Here is a 14,576-nt window from a genome sequence, read left to right as displayed (position 1 = left end):
CCTCCCTTCTAGACTTTGGAATTCACACAGTAATTCGGGTTACAGCTATGCAAACTATAACAGTTGGCTCTGTTTTTCTTCAATATAATTACAAACTTTAGGCTACGCTAACCATAACAATAATATAACCACCGATAAACGTTCATCCACAAAAAAACAAATAGCGGCAAAGCTAATATTTCTCTTCTTCCTCATCCGCAAAAAGCGCCCCTCTTAATCCGGCAGCGGCAAAGCGATATCTGCGCTGATACCTATGCTTAAATGTGAAAAGCCCCCCACCAAAAAAAAAAGTAAAGCCATGTCAGTTTCGTAGCCTGTATCGTTTTGACCGCAAACATTTTTGAAAGATTCCCCATTAAGATAAACTAACAAGAGGAGCTTGTGTTCTGGCAGCCGGCTGGAGTTGAATGGTTTTCATTTTCTTGGAGTGCAAGTTTCGCAAGCTCTGCCAAGTACAGGTTAAGCTCCCAAAACTTTTCACTTCCTGTAGCCTTCCTTGTCAATCACTTCCTGGCATTTGCAGCCTCGGTTTCTATCGCTGAAGATTTAATCTAGCACTCCATCAGGTCTTCTACACTGCCACAACAATCACCGAGATATAAGTATATCATTAGCCCCCCTGGAAGGAGCCAGAGAGAAAACAGCATGGGCAATCTAATTTTCAACACATGTATGGGACTGCTGAGTCTCAGCGTTTTCATCTGACTGGTAAATGAGAAGAGCTCAGCCAGGAGGGATAAACACATGTATACACAGAGGTTTGATCACATAATTCCCAACCGCTGCACCCGCCTGAAACGTTGCATTAAGTATTTTGTTCACCAATATTTATGCAGCTTCGGCATATTATGGAAAACGAGGGGCTGGCTCACTCCACGGCAATGCATAGCACATAACGTGTGTGCTGCCCTGCAGTGTGAAGGTGTGCTGTGATGCATTGTGATAATGCATTGCATGAGGTAGTTAACCCCCTATGTAAATTTTAGCTTGTTGCAATGTGCTGCAATAAAATGATGCCTAGATCGTTGTATCAAAACGCACCCCACAGCACAGCCCGCTTTTTGACTTGTCTTTGCATTGGGATTGTGTTGGGCAATGCTGCCCAATACAGCTGGTGCCAATTCCGTTCACATCAATCCCTGTCCCTTGAAGGAGCTCAAATTCTAATGTCCTTACCATTGTACATACTTTATGGCCAGTTTGGGAAGCAGCCCATTAGCCTACTGGTATGTTTACAGACTGAAGGAAGAAACCAAAGAGCCTGAAGGAAATCCACGCAAGCACAGAGAGAGAACATACAGACTTCATGCAGACACCATCTCTTGTTGGAGTCCAACCCAAAACCCCAGTGTACAAGGCCAAAGTGCCCCAACCACAATATTCTACCCTGTATGATCTTATGTAATATAATATTATTCTGAAATCATATATCATATATGAACTTTTATACTATATACAAAATCATATATGAACTTTAATGATGGCTAGTGCTGTCTCAAGGCAAATGCATGGCACCCGTGGTCTTGCAATGTTTCAGAGTCCTAGGTTAAAATTCCAGCAGGAACTCTATCTGCATTAAGTTTGTCTGTTTGGGATTCCTCAAGGATCTTCAGTTTCCTCCTACTAATGTGAAAACATACTGGCAAGCCAACTGCCTTCTATCCCAAAACTACTGGACAAGTGTGTATCCATATACAATTGTAGCAGGGCCATTAGACTGTATGCTCCTTCACGAGCAGGACTGATGCAAAGTCATTTCATGGTATTTTGGTCCTATACAATAATGAAATAATAATCCTTCAGTGAACTTACAGAACGGGTACAATATTCAATGCTCTATGTACATACCAGTATATTTTTATGGTCACTGAAGATAAAGGGGTATCAGGAACTGCACATTTACATAAAAAGTATCATTTGAGGAGAAAGTTTTGAAGACTCAAAGGTGGGAATTTATCAAAACTGGAGCAGAACAAATTTGGAGAAGCTGTGCATGCCAACCAATCAGCTTCTCTTTTTCATTTTCAAATCTTAAGTGAGCAAACTGAAGAGAGAAGCTCATTGGTTGGTATGAACAACAGCTCCAGATTTTGTCTGCTCCAGTTTTGATTAATTTTTCTCTCAAAATGTTTTAATAGACATTTCCTTCCCTATGGTCCTGAAACCAATAATAAGGGTATGTATGATAACCTGCAATCTGAAGACGGACAATAGCATGAAAGCAGCTCAACTCTGTTCTCAGCAGTGAGTATGATAACTGCGGGCCTTGGACATGGTATCATAAGGATGCCATTAGCCAAAAAAATTATTTCAGCCACAACTCATATAAGGCAGCTTGACACCAAAATTGAAGTGGTGGGCTTCTGAAAGCGAAGTAAACCAACGTTCCCTAGTATGTTCCTGCAAAATGACCGTTTTTTTAAAGGCCAGCACCTAAGAAGGTTATAGATACCACGATTCGACAGCTCAAGGTTATACTGGTTTCAAGACTTTTCAAAATCTTGTTCAAAATTATTTTTCCAAAATCTGAAAGCAGATGGAACCTTGACAACAGTTACTTGATGTACACCAACTTCTTAGCAAATGTATCAAATGTTTGCACCCATAGAAAGAATTTATACCATACTATAACCCCCAACTCCTCACACAAGATTTTAGACTTGGGATAACAAACCACCACTATTGTTTCTCAAGCTGTGACACGGGTAAATTCCCCCAAACTAGAGCGAACAGCCATTAGCTTAGATGTGAGTTAATATTTCAGTGGCTTTAACCCATAACAAGGACCAGTGACTCTGTCTTTTTGGTGATGGCACTTGTCACATTGTGACATTCAGAAAGCCCGGCATGCAACAACTCACCAAGCTGTATTTAACCAATCCTTCACATGTCTACCAAGCAAAACCGAGTTCTATGACATCTTTGTCCGGTTTGCAAAAACAACAAAAGAAAATATTTGGCGTTTAAAGGCAACAGGCAGAAATTGAACAGTTGAAGCAACGGAACCAAAAACACATACTGTACATATATTTATTATATTAAAAAATTGCCCATTATTTGCACAGATGGAAAGCTGAGTGTCTCGTTTCCCACCTTGGCAGGGATGAAGGTATTTTACCCAGCATGTGTAGTTTTCAGCTCCACGGGGCAGGTCTATTTAACAGTTCTAAGAACTTTATTTGTGGGATACCGTTCTGTCAATAGTCAGGGGAAAAAAACATGAAAAGTTAAAAAAAAAAAAAAATACTTTTAACTTGGCCCTGGAAACATCAGCAAGTTAAAGTAGACCTAACCCCTAACTGGAAGATATTTATTTGTCTGAAACACTGTGCATCACAAACAGGATTTTTTCAGAAAATACTGTTTTAGCTTTTTTTAATCTTTTTTGCATCTTCTGCAGCCTCTTTCAGCCACTTCCTGTCTACATGCATTTGCTCCAGCGTCGGCTGCACATCTTTGTTCTGTATCAGCCCTCTGAAATTGGCAAAAGCTGACCATGCCTGTGAGATGTGTAGTCACCACCATGTGTAGACACAAGTGACAGGGTGACTACGCAAGAGAACGTCTGGGACACAGTGGTCCCTTTAACAAAAAGTGCCTGAAGAAGAACCTGCAAGGCAGGATCACCGGTTATTATTTTAATGGAAGCTGCAGATTTTAAAAGAATAAAATCTACTTATAAAATGACATTAGCCGATTCAAGTTTACAAAAGATTTTAGTGATTGGACCCAGCAGGCCCCACCTACTACAGACTACCTGCAGAAAACTAGAGGAGGGGGCGGAGGCAAGACCAGTCACCCTGCACAATGAGAGAGCAGCAGTAACGGTCTTAATTACAGGAAGTATCACATTGGATTACTGCACAGATCTGGAAGAAATACACAAAGCTCACCAAGATCCAAGTGAGAATACACATGACTCTTGTATGAGGACAACATTTGCCACAAATCTATTCATACTGAATATATTGGGGAGAGGTTAGAACCTCTATCAGGGTTTTATTGCTGTCTGCATCTCCACTGATTTCCCTTCACTTCCTGACTTGAACACATAACAGGAAATGAGTGGAAATCTCAGTTCTACAGTTGCCTCCAGAACAGGTATTCCTGTATGAAGATATCTTCACTATTTCTGTTCCAGTGACAACTGTAAAGCTTTTGATTGCCCATCACTAATAATGAGGATTGATCACCAAAACTGGGACACTCAGCAATCAAAAGGTTCTAACCTGTCCTCCCATCCAAAACTATTTAAAGTGGAAATCAAGCCAACACTTTTTTGTTTAATCAGCAGACCTGTGCTCCAACCTGGACAGGTAGATGAAAAGATTTGTGAGAACTCCCTAAGGACCCAAGAAGAAGAAAAGGGTTTTAAAGTAGGGATGCACCGATACTAGTATCAGTACCGATGCCGAATATTTGGTCGAGCACTCGTACTCACCCAAATGCTCCAATGCCTAGCCTGATACTTCCGGTATCAGGAAGCTGTGCAGCGAGTCATTACACGCCGCCGGGCATCCCTAGTTTAAAGCATAGATCAGGGGTAGGCAACCTTAGTACTCCATCTGTCCAGGAACTACAAGCCCTATTGGGCATTGCAAGACTGATTGCCACAGGAATGATTCCTAGGAGTTCCTAGAGTTGGAGTGCCGAGGTTGCCTACCCCTGGTGTAGAGCATCAAAACTATCCCCAGAAAGTTCACATTTAGTAAACTTCTGGAACACAGGTTGATTAATCACTGCTGGAACTGAGTTGCAAGATCGTTTTCCAAAAGGACACACATAAGACAGAAACTCCCAAGGACTGGTTTGACTTGGTTGAGATTAGAAAGTGTTTAATATACCAAATCTAGATGCATGCGGCCTTAGAGAAGGTCTACATTCATTAGGACAATACTATTACTTCCCACTAACATCACTATAAACAACACTGTAAACATAAATCTCGTAGACTGCTCCACACTAATGATCTGCTGTGTTGCATTGCACTCTGACATCAGATATTATTGTGCTAATGAACCCCATGGATATGTTCATAATTAAAAGGCGATGTTCCATTCCTCTTAAGTTTTTCATGCAACAAGTTCCAAGATCCTATACCTGAAACCTGCATTGACTGAGTAACCTCACAGACAAGAATAGAATACTTATCCTCAACACACTAATTTATACTTCTATTAAAGAAAACCAAATCAGTTTGTTGGAAGAAAAAAACAGCATATTTACAATCTGATTATTTCTTCTCGCTTGGCTGCCAAAGCCTTGAAGTGAGCAGATTTTTCCATCACCTCATGCAATTCATCAAAGGCATCCTTAGAAAACTACAGGGCCAGGCATTATCTATCATTTTCACCTGATAAGGCCACAACAGAAGCACCAAGTGGTTAGCATCAGGGCAAGCCTCGGACTATAGTTTTTGACACTTCTGCACAAACACACGCTGCTTTCATGTGCCTTTGTAAAGCTCTGCAACATGCCAAGGGTTCTGCACCCTTCAAGGGCTGCAGCTCTATCAAAGTATGTGCAAGGGAGGGGAGAAAATTATGAAAAATGGCTAAGTCGTTGACCTTGTTTTTTCGCCGTTTGCCGATCATAATCTGAAGACGTAAACGTTTCAATTCAGAATCACGCCTCGTCACCCCTCTTGATCTCAAACTAATAACACAGTGGAGAGTGTTTCCCATCATGTCTGCTATTACACGAGAGCTTACAAGTGGATACTTGTGCAGTGTTTTAAAATTAGCGGGGTCTGCTGGGGCACTGTTGGGAATTTTGATGCGGAATCAAAAATGTGTGGGTGGTACGATTTTGCCGAAGGAACACAGGTCAGAAAAAAAACCCACATTATCCATTATTGGCATGAAACAGAAGAACCGGTCTTCCTCGTTTTCATGTGACCCCTCTACATGTTATACCAGCAGAGACGGGAACGTCAAAAACAAGGATCGTGTTGGTGTTATCTAATACGTCAACTGTGCAGAGATATTTCTACATTAAGATTCACTTTCAAAGACCCACTCGAAGAACAATTTCAAGCTACATTGAAATGAAAGCGCACCAAAAAAAGACTTGACTATGTCAAAACAAGCCAGAAATCTCAATTTTAGAACGCCCAATGTAAAAAAATGCTTGGAAACTACAACTGATGCGCAGACACCTAAACGTGATACTGATGACATTTTCTGTACTCTGTTCTTAGCCAGCCATAGAACAATTACATATATTGGAGTGGCCACATGCTTTATTTTGATCATTTTGTGTCAAGTAATAAGTGCTAAAAACATACCCATTAATCAAAATTTCCCATATACTTGGAATCAATGCCAAATTTGAGGGAAGGGAAAGACAAAAAAAAAAGAAAAAACTGCTGTTTTTTTTTTGCTGTAATTTATTACTGAAATCTTTGAAGCATACAAGGAAGAGCAAAGACTTCTCTAAAATAAAGCAGGTTTGGTCTCCTAAAACCTAAGGAACCAAATTCAATATACAGGTCTGATCAGTATGAGGGCATTGCCATGCCACACTCTCATATAAAAAAAAAAACTTAAAACAAAACAATCATTTTCTCCTGCATTTTTCTCCTCAAAATTTGAATAGAGAGCCTTGGATCTCTGAGTGATGTGTAATTAAAATTATAAAATTATTTTTTAAAAATCCTCCTTGACAGGCTAAGGCTTAGCCAAAATGTAAATGACATTAAAGAAGACAATGAATTTAATTTTATTTAATGTCCCTTTTTGCAGATCCTCATTTACATAGCATTTTTAACAAAAGCATTGACCTTATAAATGCTGGCATTTGTACAGCTTCCGCAGTGTTGAATTTAATCATGCTTTCACAAACCCATCAGGGAGAACACAGTAAGTTCTCTGGTTGGGTACGGAGTAGGAATTATAAAAAAAAATTGTATAAAAATAAAAAAACATAGGACCGGTCAAATGTTTACCCTACTTACTTCAAAAAAACAACCTAACACGAACAGTGCAAAAAAGGTCTGGGGAATAGCCCATCGCTGTTTGTGAGGCTCAGTGATAATCATACATAATCATTTGGAAATATAGCTAATAAAAAATATAATGAGTGCTCAGCAAAATCGGCATTAGGCCCAAATTACATGATATTAATACTAGAACAGGTGCAGAAAGGCGCTTTAAATGAGGTAAATGAATAAAAGGTCCCAGAGCACAACTGTGTGCACTGACAAAAAGTCAATCACATGAATAATTCAGTGACTGGGGCTGCCAGCAAAGGTCAGCTTTCTATGACCTTTGAGACAGGAAGTGAAAGGAAACACTGTTGGCTACAAAAACTCCAATCATTCTTTGGCTACTGTTCAACAATTACAAAATATGTAACCCAGCAAAGCAAAGAGGGGAAGAAATAATAATCAATACGGTCAGGAATTTCTACAATTCATGGTGTAAAAAATTTGTTTTAAAGAATCTTCCTTTTTTTGGTTATATATAAAACAAGAAAAGGACAAAAATTCTACATTCCTTAATACAAAAATTGCCAACTATGCATTTTAGGCCACATAGCCTTACAACCCTACCAGGTTGAATTTTAGCAGCAGCTGTTAAATATGACAAAAGTTGTTGTTTTTTTCCCTTCTTTCCCTCTCTCTCTTTCTCTCGATCTCCCCCCAAATCTCAAGCTTTTCCAACTGTGTATGAAAGAAAATGGTTTAAACAGATGTCTGGCTTACATACAGGAAAGTAGGACACACTTGGAATGATAAGTCTACTAAACTCTATAGAATAATGCCAAATTTATTTGGAGAAGGGGGGCATTTACTACCCAGAGAGATGCCAACCAGCAGTAGGACTGTGATGGCACCATCTGGAAAAGTGTTGCAAAGCATGCTATTAGGAAACACAGTAAACACAGTGGCCAGTGTCGAGCTGCCATTGCTTCTCCAGTTTGCTGTTTCATGTTTTCATAGTAATGTAATCCCTGCCTCCCACTTTCTTCCTCCACAATCAGTCTTTTCAGTTCCCAACAGTCAGAAACTAGGTCCTTGTGTACAAAGAAGTCAAACAAGGGGAGAGAGAGAGAGAGAGAGAGAGAGAGAGAGAGAAAGTAGCTGGAAAGGGAAAGGAGCTTACCAGGAATTTCTATAGGTTGCAGTAAAACATGCTATGCAATGGCCAGAAAAGAATTATTTCATCTCGTAGTGTGGTTTTGGTTTAAGAGTCACAGCAGAATCCGGTAATCATTCACAGCCATAGGAATGCATCGGTGAAACTGGAGAGATTTATCTGTTCATAGCTGTGATAGGTAGACAATGGGTGTTCCAAAATGAGGAACATCTGCTTTTGTGTTTTCCAAGAAAACATTATTCCACTACGAATCTGATACTCTCATCCATTTCAGAAATACCACAAAGAAAATATGACCAGCTCCTCTCTTTTATTCCTGAATTATTTTATTTTTTTCAACTTGGTATATAAAAAAAAAAAAATTCCAACAGATTTTTATTCCTTTTGGTCAAATCATTTCCTGTTCTGCATTTGCCTAAGTGTCCACGGCGCGTTTTTCAAAATGCAAAATGACAACTTTATTAATTTGTTGGCATTGCTCAACTGCTGATCTGTCACAACTGGGGTAGTCAATGCTGGATGACGGTTGACGAAATGACACGTGGAAAAATAAAAACATAAGCTTGCATGATTATTTTATTTAATGTGCATTACTGTCTGGGCCGTTCAGATGACTGGAAGTTGCAAGTGAAGAAGTATCTTTTTGAAAAACATCCAAAAGCTAGAACTATCTAATGAGATAATTGTCAATGCTTCCCATTAAAAACCATCAACTAGCCATGTGGTTACAACTGCTTATGGAAACTGTAAATTGACCAAAATAACTGTAAATGCTATTACTAGCAGATTAATAAAAAATTGACAATTTTGAAAGGCGTGTAGGTCACTGTGTTAGGACAAGCAATACATTTCATTAAGAACGGGAAAGACTCCCATATCCTATTTTATACAGATTTCACTTCTAAATTTATTCTAAATGTATTTTTCTTTTACATTTAAAATACTTTCATTTTTATTTTCAGTTTCGGCCTAGGATATCATGGGTGGGCTACGACTTCCATGCTAACTACGCAGAGAAAAAAAAAGTAGAGAAATAATATTTTGTCACTTTTAAGTGACAGCACTTTTAGCAAGCTAAAGATAATTCAGTTTTCCATTGAAATACACACTTCATGTTCACATCCAATATGAAGCAAATGACTGAAATACCTATAAAATTGTCATATCTTTAAATTTAGAAGCAAAGCAGATTTTCCATCAATAATTAAGATCTCCAAAGCATTTATGAGAGGCGCAAATGGATTCAAATAAACATGGAGAAGCCATTAACTAAATGTTTCTTTGATTTTTTTTTTTCTCTCACTGATGCTTCCAGAATATCAAATTATAAGGCACTTGTCTAAAGTTACAAATAAATTTTCAATCTGCACTTGACAAACCTCAATACAATGATAATCAGTCGTGTAATTCCATCTATATATGCTATCTGGCGTTATCGCACTTTATCCTAAGTGTATCAGAAAAAATGATGGCATGATTTTTAAGGGGAGGCGAATCGGAATGCAAAATAAGTCCAGGAATGGTAAAAATAAGACATAGGACCTTTAAAAAATATATTTTTAAATAAGTCTTTATTAAGAGCTTAGAAAAAAATAGATATTAAGCTTTTAAAAAAGGAAGCTCTGGAAATGTTTAAGCAGTAGTATTTTAATCTGCAAATATCATAACATTCTGTTGTTATGTTTTATGCTGCATTATTAAAATCCCACTGCCTAACCAAATACAGCAGAAAAAAAAATCAAAAAATTATTTACCCAAATTTTACAGCATTTCAGCGCCAAAGACAAACAGTTTTTGTTCCTTTTTTTTAATTTTTTTAGTTAGGATTCCATGAAGTGTTGAACTTGTTCCTAGTTGTCTGCCATAAGCCCAGAGTGGCAGCAACAACTGGTCAAGTCTATTTGATTACTAATAAGAGAGTTGTCCCCTTCTGTCAGATACCGAACATTCCCCACTAAGCAAACAGATACGCCGCCTAGTTAAACATTAGCATTACTCTCCACTAGTAGTTACATATTTCTAAAGGCTTCCTGGGACTTCTCCAGATTTAATTTTTCATTTAATAGATAGCAAAGTTCACCATGAAAAAAAAAAAAACATGCATTTGCAACGATAGCCACCAAATCACAAAACCCCCACAGCCAAAACACCAGATATTTCCCGTTTAAATAAACAAATGTTAAATTCACATGGCCCAGATTGGGCACCACTGATGAAAATCACTGCCAATCCAATCGACTTAAAACCACATGATTGGTTCAACGTTCGAGGGGGTTAAGCCTCGCAAACCTCACTTGACCATATCACAAGCAACTTTCTATCTCACGCATGTTTTGGGTTTGTCTTTTAGAACAGAGAGGAGAACAAAAAAAGAAAAATCAATGAAATAAATCTACAGACTACATAGGCCTGTTACATATGCGTAAACGTACTTCAGGAAATGCAACCAGCGTGTGCAATCAGTTTCAATTAAACCAAGTTTGGTTTGTTAGTTACCTATTGGCTCTGCAAGGCAAAATGACAGCTACAATTGAGGGGGGAAATTAGAACGCATTCAAAACTTAATTGATGGCAGATTAAATTAATTTTAACATTGGACAATCAAACGCAGTACCCTGCCACCCAGGCCTCGGTTGGGGGCAGCGCCACAGAAAAGAAAAAAAAAAGAGAATTAAACACTTGTTAACAAATTAGCAAAACGTATTCTCTGACATCCCTTCTACTTTAAAAGCCAAAACTCTCTAGGCAGAGGAGCTCATCGCAGCGAGAGGCGAGGCAGATGAAACCGCTTCCCCAGACAACTCACAAGCAATTATCGAATCCCTACAGAGTAAGGCACCGGGTTTCCAAGTCAACCCACCTGTATACAGTAACAGAAGAGGACAACAAGCAATGCAATATACAGAGCCAACCCCTATCCCTGCCTTGAAAATCGTGGCCTGGCCTAGTAACAATGTATGGAGAATATAAAAGGAGGAAAGGAGCAGGAAAAAAAAGGTGCTTACCTGTCGATGATAACTGGGTCTGATGGGGTTTCGTTTCTGTTACCACAACTTTTTTTGTCACAGCATCGACTGTAAAAAAAATAATAAAATAAAAAAAAACAGCCAAAGTTAAATTTTTTTTACAAAATAAAAAGACAATACAAAATAATAATAAATCCCTACTTTAATTTTATTTGCTCATCATACGCTCAGTATGCAAACATTGGATTTGCTCAGGCACATACCCGGGAAAGAAATAGGCCGCGGGCCCGAAACTTCCCCCGGCCTTTTTCGCTCTCACAGGTAACGCAAACATTGACATCGCCTCGTCACCGGCAGCGCAAATCCTGGCAGCTGACACGGCGCGGCGTTTTGGGTTTTTTTTGTTCCTCTGTGGCAAGGAAAAAGGCGGCATTTTGGGAATAACTTTTTTTTTCACAGCTTCTGCTTTTGTTTACCTCTAATTGTCAAGCTGTTATTTTCTGGAAAAGATGCAAGATGCAACCCTTCAACCAATATTTCTTTTGGGCATTTATTAATTATGAGCACAAAAAGCCCGGGTGCCTCCATCAGAAGAAATAAAACAACTTCTATTGTTCCCGCTTTAAGCCCACCTTAACGCCATTATTGAAACTTTAATTAAAGCAGAAATTAAACAAAAATGTTATGCTTCTTGCATTTTAAAAAAAGCATACTTGTATAATGGTTACATGTCTAAATTAGCTAAATTAACACCATATGGTAGGCAAAGTATATAAAGCCTTTTAAAGCTGACAGCTAAAGTGATTAAAGAAAAGTCTACACAGTCTTCCACTCACAGCTTAAATCACATCTGTGCACTTTCTATGTTAATTGCAGTACATGCAGAAGTGGATAATAAAGAAATTCCACTTTATTGGTTGTAATTTATATTTATTACCTGATATGAGAAAAAGTCAGCTTTTGTATATTAGGGCTGCAACAATATGTCTGCTCAGAAATGGCATTTAGGCAATAAGCATAATAGCAGGGAGGAGGATGCCCCTTAGAGTACGAGGCTTGCTACTGTAGCCCAGGCTACGGTGCGGAAATCCTCTCCTATTTTACATGCCACACATAGAAAGTCAATGATCAGGGAAGAGGTTAAGTGACAGTATCAAAATCCAATTCTCACATACATGAGCTCTATAATAAGTACAAAAGACTTTCCATTTTTATCAATAAAAAAAAAGACAATTGGATAGCTCGAGGAAGGCTGAGCTTGGGAAGGGGGAAGCAGCACACCAGTGCAAAAAAAAATAATAAAATAATATAAATATAAAAATAAAATGCAGGCTGATGTCTTAACTCCTATGGCATCGATGACAGCTCCGCGCAGCTACGGACTGTTTTCATTTTTTTAATAAATCGGAGTCACACCGGCAACATATTAATCTGCCTGTCTGCAGGATTATCCTAGACAGCTACGGAAACTACAAATCAATTGCATGCAAAAAAAAAAGAAGACTACACTTAATAACTAAAAATATTAAGCACATGTTATTTTTTTTAATAAAAAAGGTAGAAAAATAATGATCTAGTCATATAACAGCCACAGAATTAACCATGCATGACATGCCTATAAATAAAATACTGATAGATAGATAGATAGATAGATAGATAGATAGATAGATAGATAGATAGATAGATAGATAGATTTGCATGCCAATATAAATTTACACACACACACACACACACAAATAAATACAAAATATATCATTGATTTTTGTTACATTTGTTTCTTTATGCAGATTCTTTGTTTTTACACACTTTGCTTTTGTTACAGGAATATTATTATTGTTGTAAATTCCAGGGACACGTCCTCTTTCTATTAGGGTCAGTTAGCAGTAATTGGAGGGTCAGGCAGTTCAGAGGCACACTAATGATAATAAGGTGGTAGGGGGAGGCGGGAATCTCCAGCTGTCAGGGCATGCTGATACTTGTTGTCCCATCAGCTGTGTTGGAGCTCTTACCTGCACATGATCTCGTGTGTGAGCAGCACTCTGCACATCTCCGGGTTCTTGTCTTGACCCTCGTAGATAATTGCCTGCACAAAGTAAAATCAATTAGTAATGTGCCCCAAATGGCGGCCATTGCCCCGGGCTGCACCCCGCTGCAGGTGCAGGGTCGCGCCCCCCCCCCATGACTGATGACACGCCGGACACTCGCCGGCTACTGCTTGCTGGCTGACCACACCGCGGCGGTGCGGTGCTCCGGCTTGCCTGTAGGGGGCAACAGAGAGCAGCCGGGGGGGATCCCCGTGTATGTGTATGCCCCCTGCTCTGAGCACGCCCAGCAGCCGGAGAAATGAGCCCTGCACACCATTAACCTCCAGATTATGAGACCATTACCGGTGTCAGGGGATCATTAACACCAGCAGAGGGATGCAGAGGGGACACAGATACTAAGTACACCCCCTGTCATTTCATTCTCCATGGGGCATATTGGAAACATACAGATTAACTACACCCCCTGTCATTCACCTCTCCATGGGGCTGATAGGGAACATACTGTCTATACTAACTGCACTCCCTGCCATAGGGAGCATATATATTAAATGCACCCACTTTCATTATAAGGAATGTATATGCTAACTGCACCCCCCTGTCATTACAGGGAACATATATATTAATTGCACCCCCCTTTCATTATAGGGATCACATATATAAACTGTACCCCCTGTCATTTACCTTTGTATGGGGCGGAACCACACACCCTCAGTACACCCCCTGTCTTTATCATCTCCATGGGACATGTAAGGGACACACAGATAACCCACTCCCTGCCAGAACCAGATTTCCCTAAGCACCCTGTCACAATATTAACCTATGCAGTGCTACAGCTGTTCCCAGTACCCCTTGTCACAATTTTAACCCATGCAGTGCTACAGCTCTCATCAGTACCCCTTGTCACAACTTTAACCCATGCAGTGCTGTAACTCATCCCTAGTACCCCCTTTTCACCACTTATGTACTACTGCAGCTTTCCCCATTAGCCCCTGTCTTCATCTTAACCCATGCAGTGCTGCAGCTCACCCCATTCTTCCGTGTCACAATATTAACCCATGCAACCCACAACCACTGCTTCCTGTCAGGATATTAATCCATCTCTACAATTTGCCCACACCTGACTTGGCGGAACAATTATGTAGCAAGTGGCCCTTTTGCTCTCTTTTGGCATATTAACCCATACACATCTGCAAATGACCCTTATTACTCTCCAATAAAACATCAGCCCGTGCAATGCTGCAACAGACCCCATTACCCACTGTTAACATTATTAACCCATGCACTACTGTATTTGACCTCATTACTATTATCACTGCCAGTGCAATAACCCGTGCAATTCTGGAAATTACCCAATTATTCCCTGTCACAACATTAACCCATGAATGACCACACTGCAATCTGTGGGAATGTTAACCTCTAAAATGTTGTATTTGATCAACATACTATACTTCCTGTCATGGGGTGTG

The 14,576-nt window shown here is 39.5% G+C and overlaps 1 protein-coding gene across 25 annotated transcripts in view; it reads right to left on the bottom strand.

Moving 5' to 3' along the window:
- Positions 1–14,576, bottom strand: part of EBF3 (early B-cell factor 3) — a 156,719-nt gene that overhangs the window by 132,657 nt on the left and 9,486 nt on the right. For 24 of the 25 annotated variants that reach the window (XM_018559426.1, XM_018559427.1, XM_018559419.1 and 21 more), the window contains exons 5-6: positions 13,075–13,148; positions 11,105–11,173 (exon numbers count right to left, since the gene is read on the bottom strand). In XM_018559426.1, coding sequence (XP_018414928.1) covers positions 11,105–11,173; positions 13,075–13,148 — 143 coding nt within the window. The remainder of the gene's footprint in view (positions 1–11,104; positions 11,174–13,074; positions 13,149–14,576) is intronic. The other variant, XM_018559438.1, reaches the window with a different exon arrangement.

This window comes from Nanorana parkeri, unplaced genomic scaffold (genome assembly GCF_000935625.1).
Source record: "Nanorana parkeri isolate BGI_ZX_2015 unplaced genomic scaffold, ASM93562v1 scaffold393, whole genome shotgun sequence".
NCBI classification, from domain to species: domain Eukaryota; kingdom Metazoa; phylum Chordata; class Amphibia; order Anura; family Dicroglossidae; genus Nanorana; species Nanorana parkeri.
Note: the sequence above shows the minus strand (reverse complement) of the source record. Positions and strands in the feature narration are given on the sequence as shown.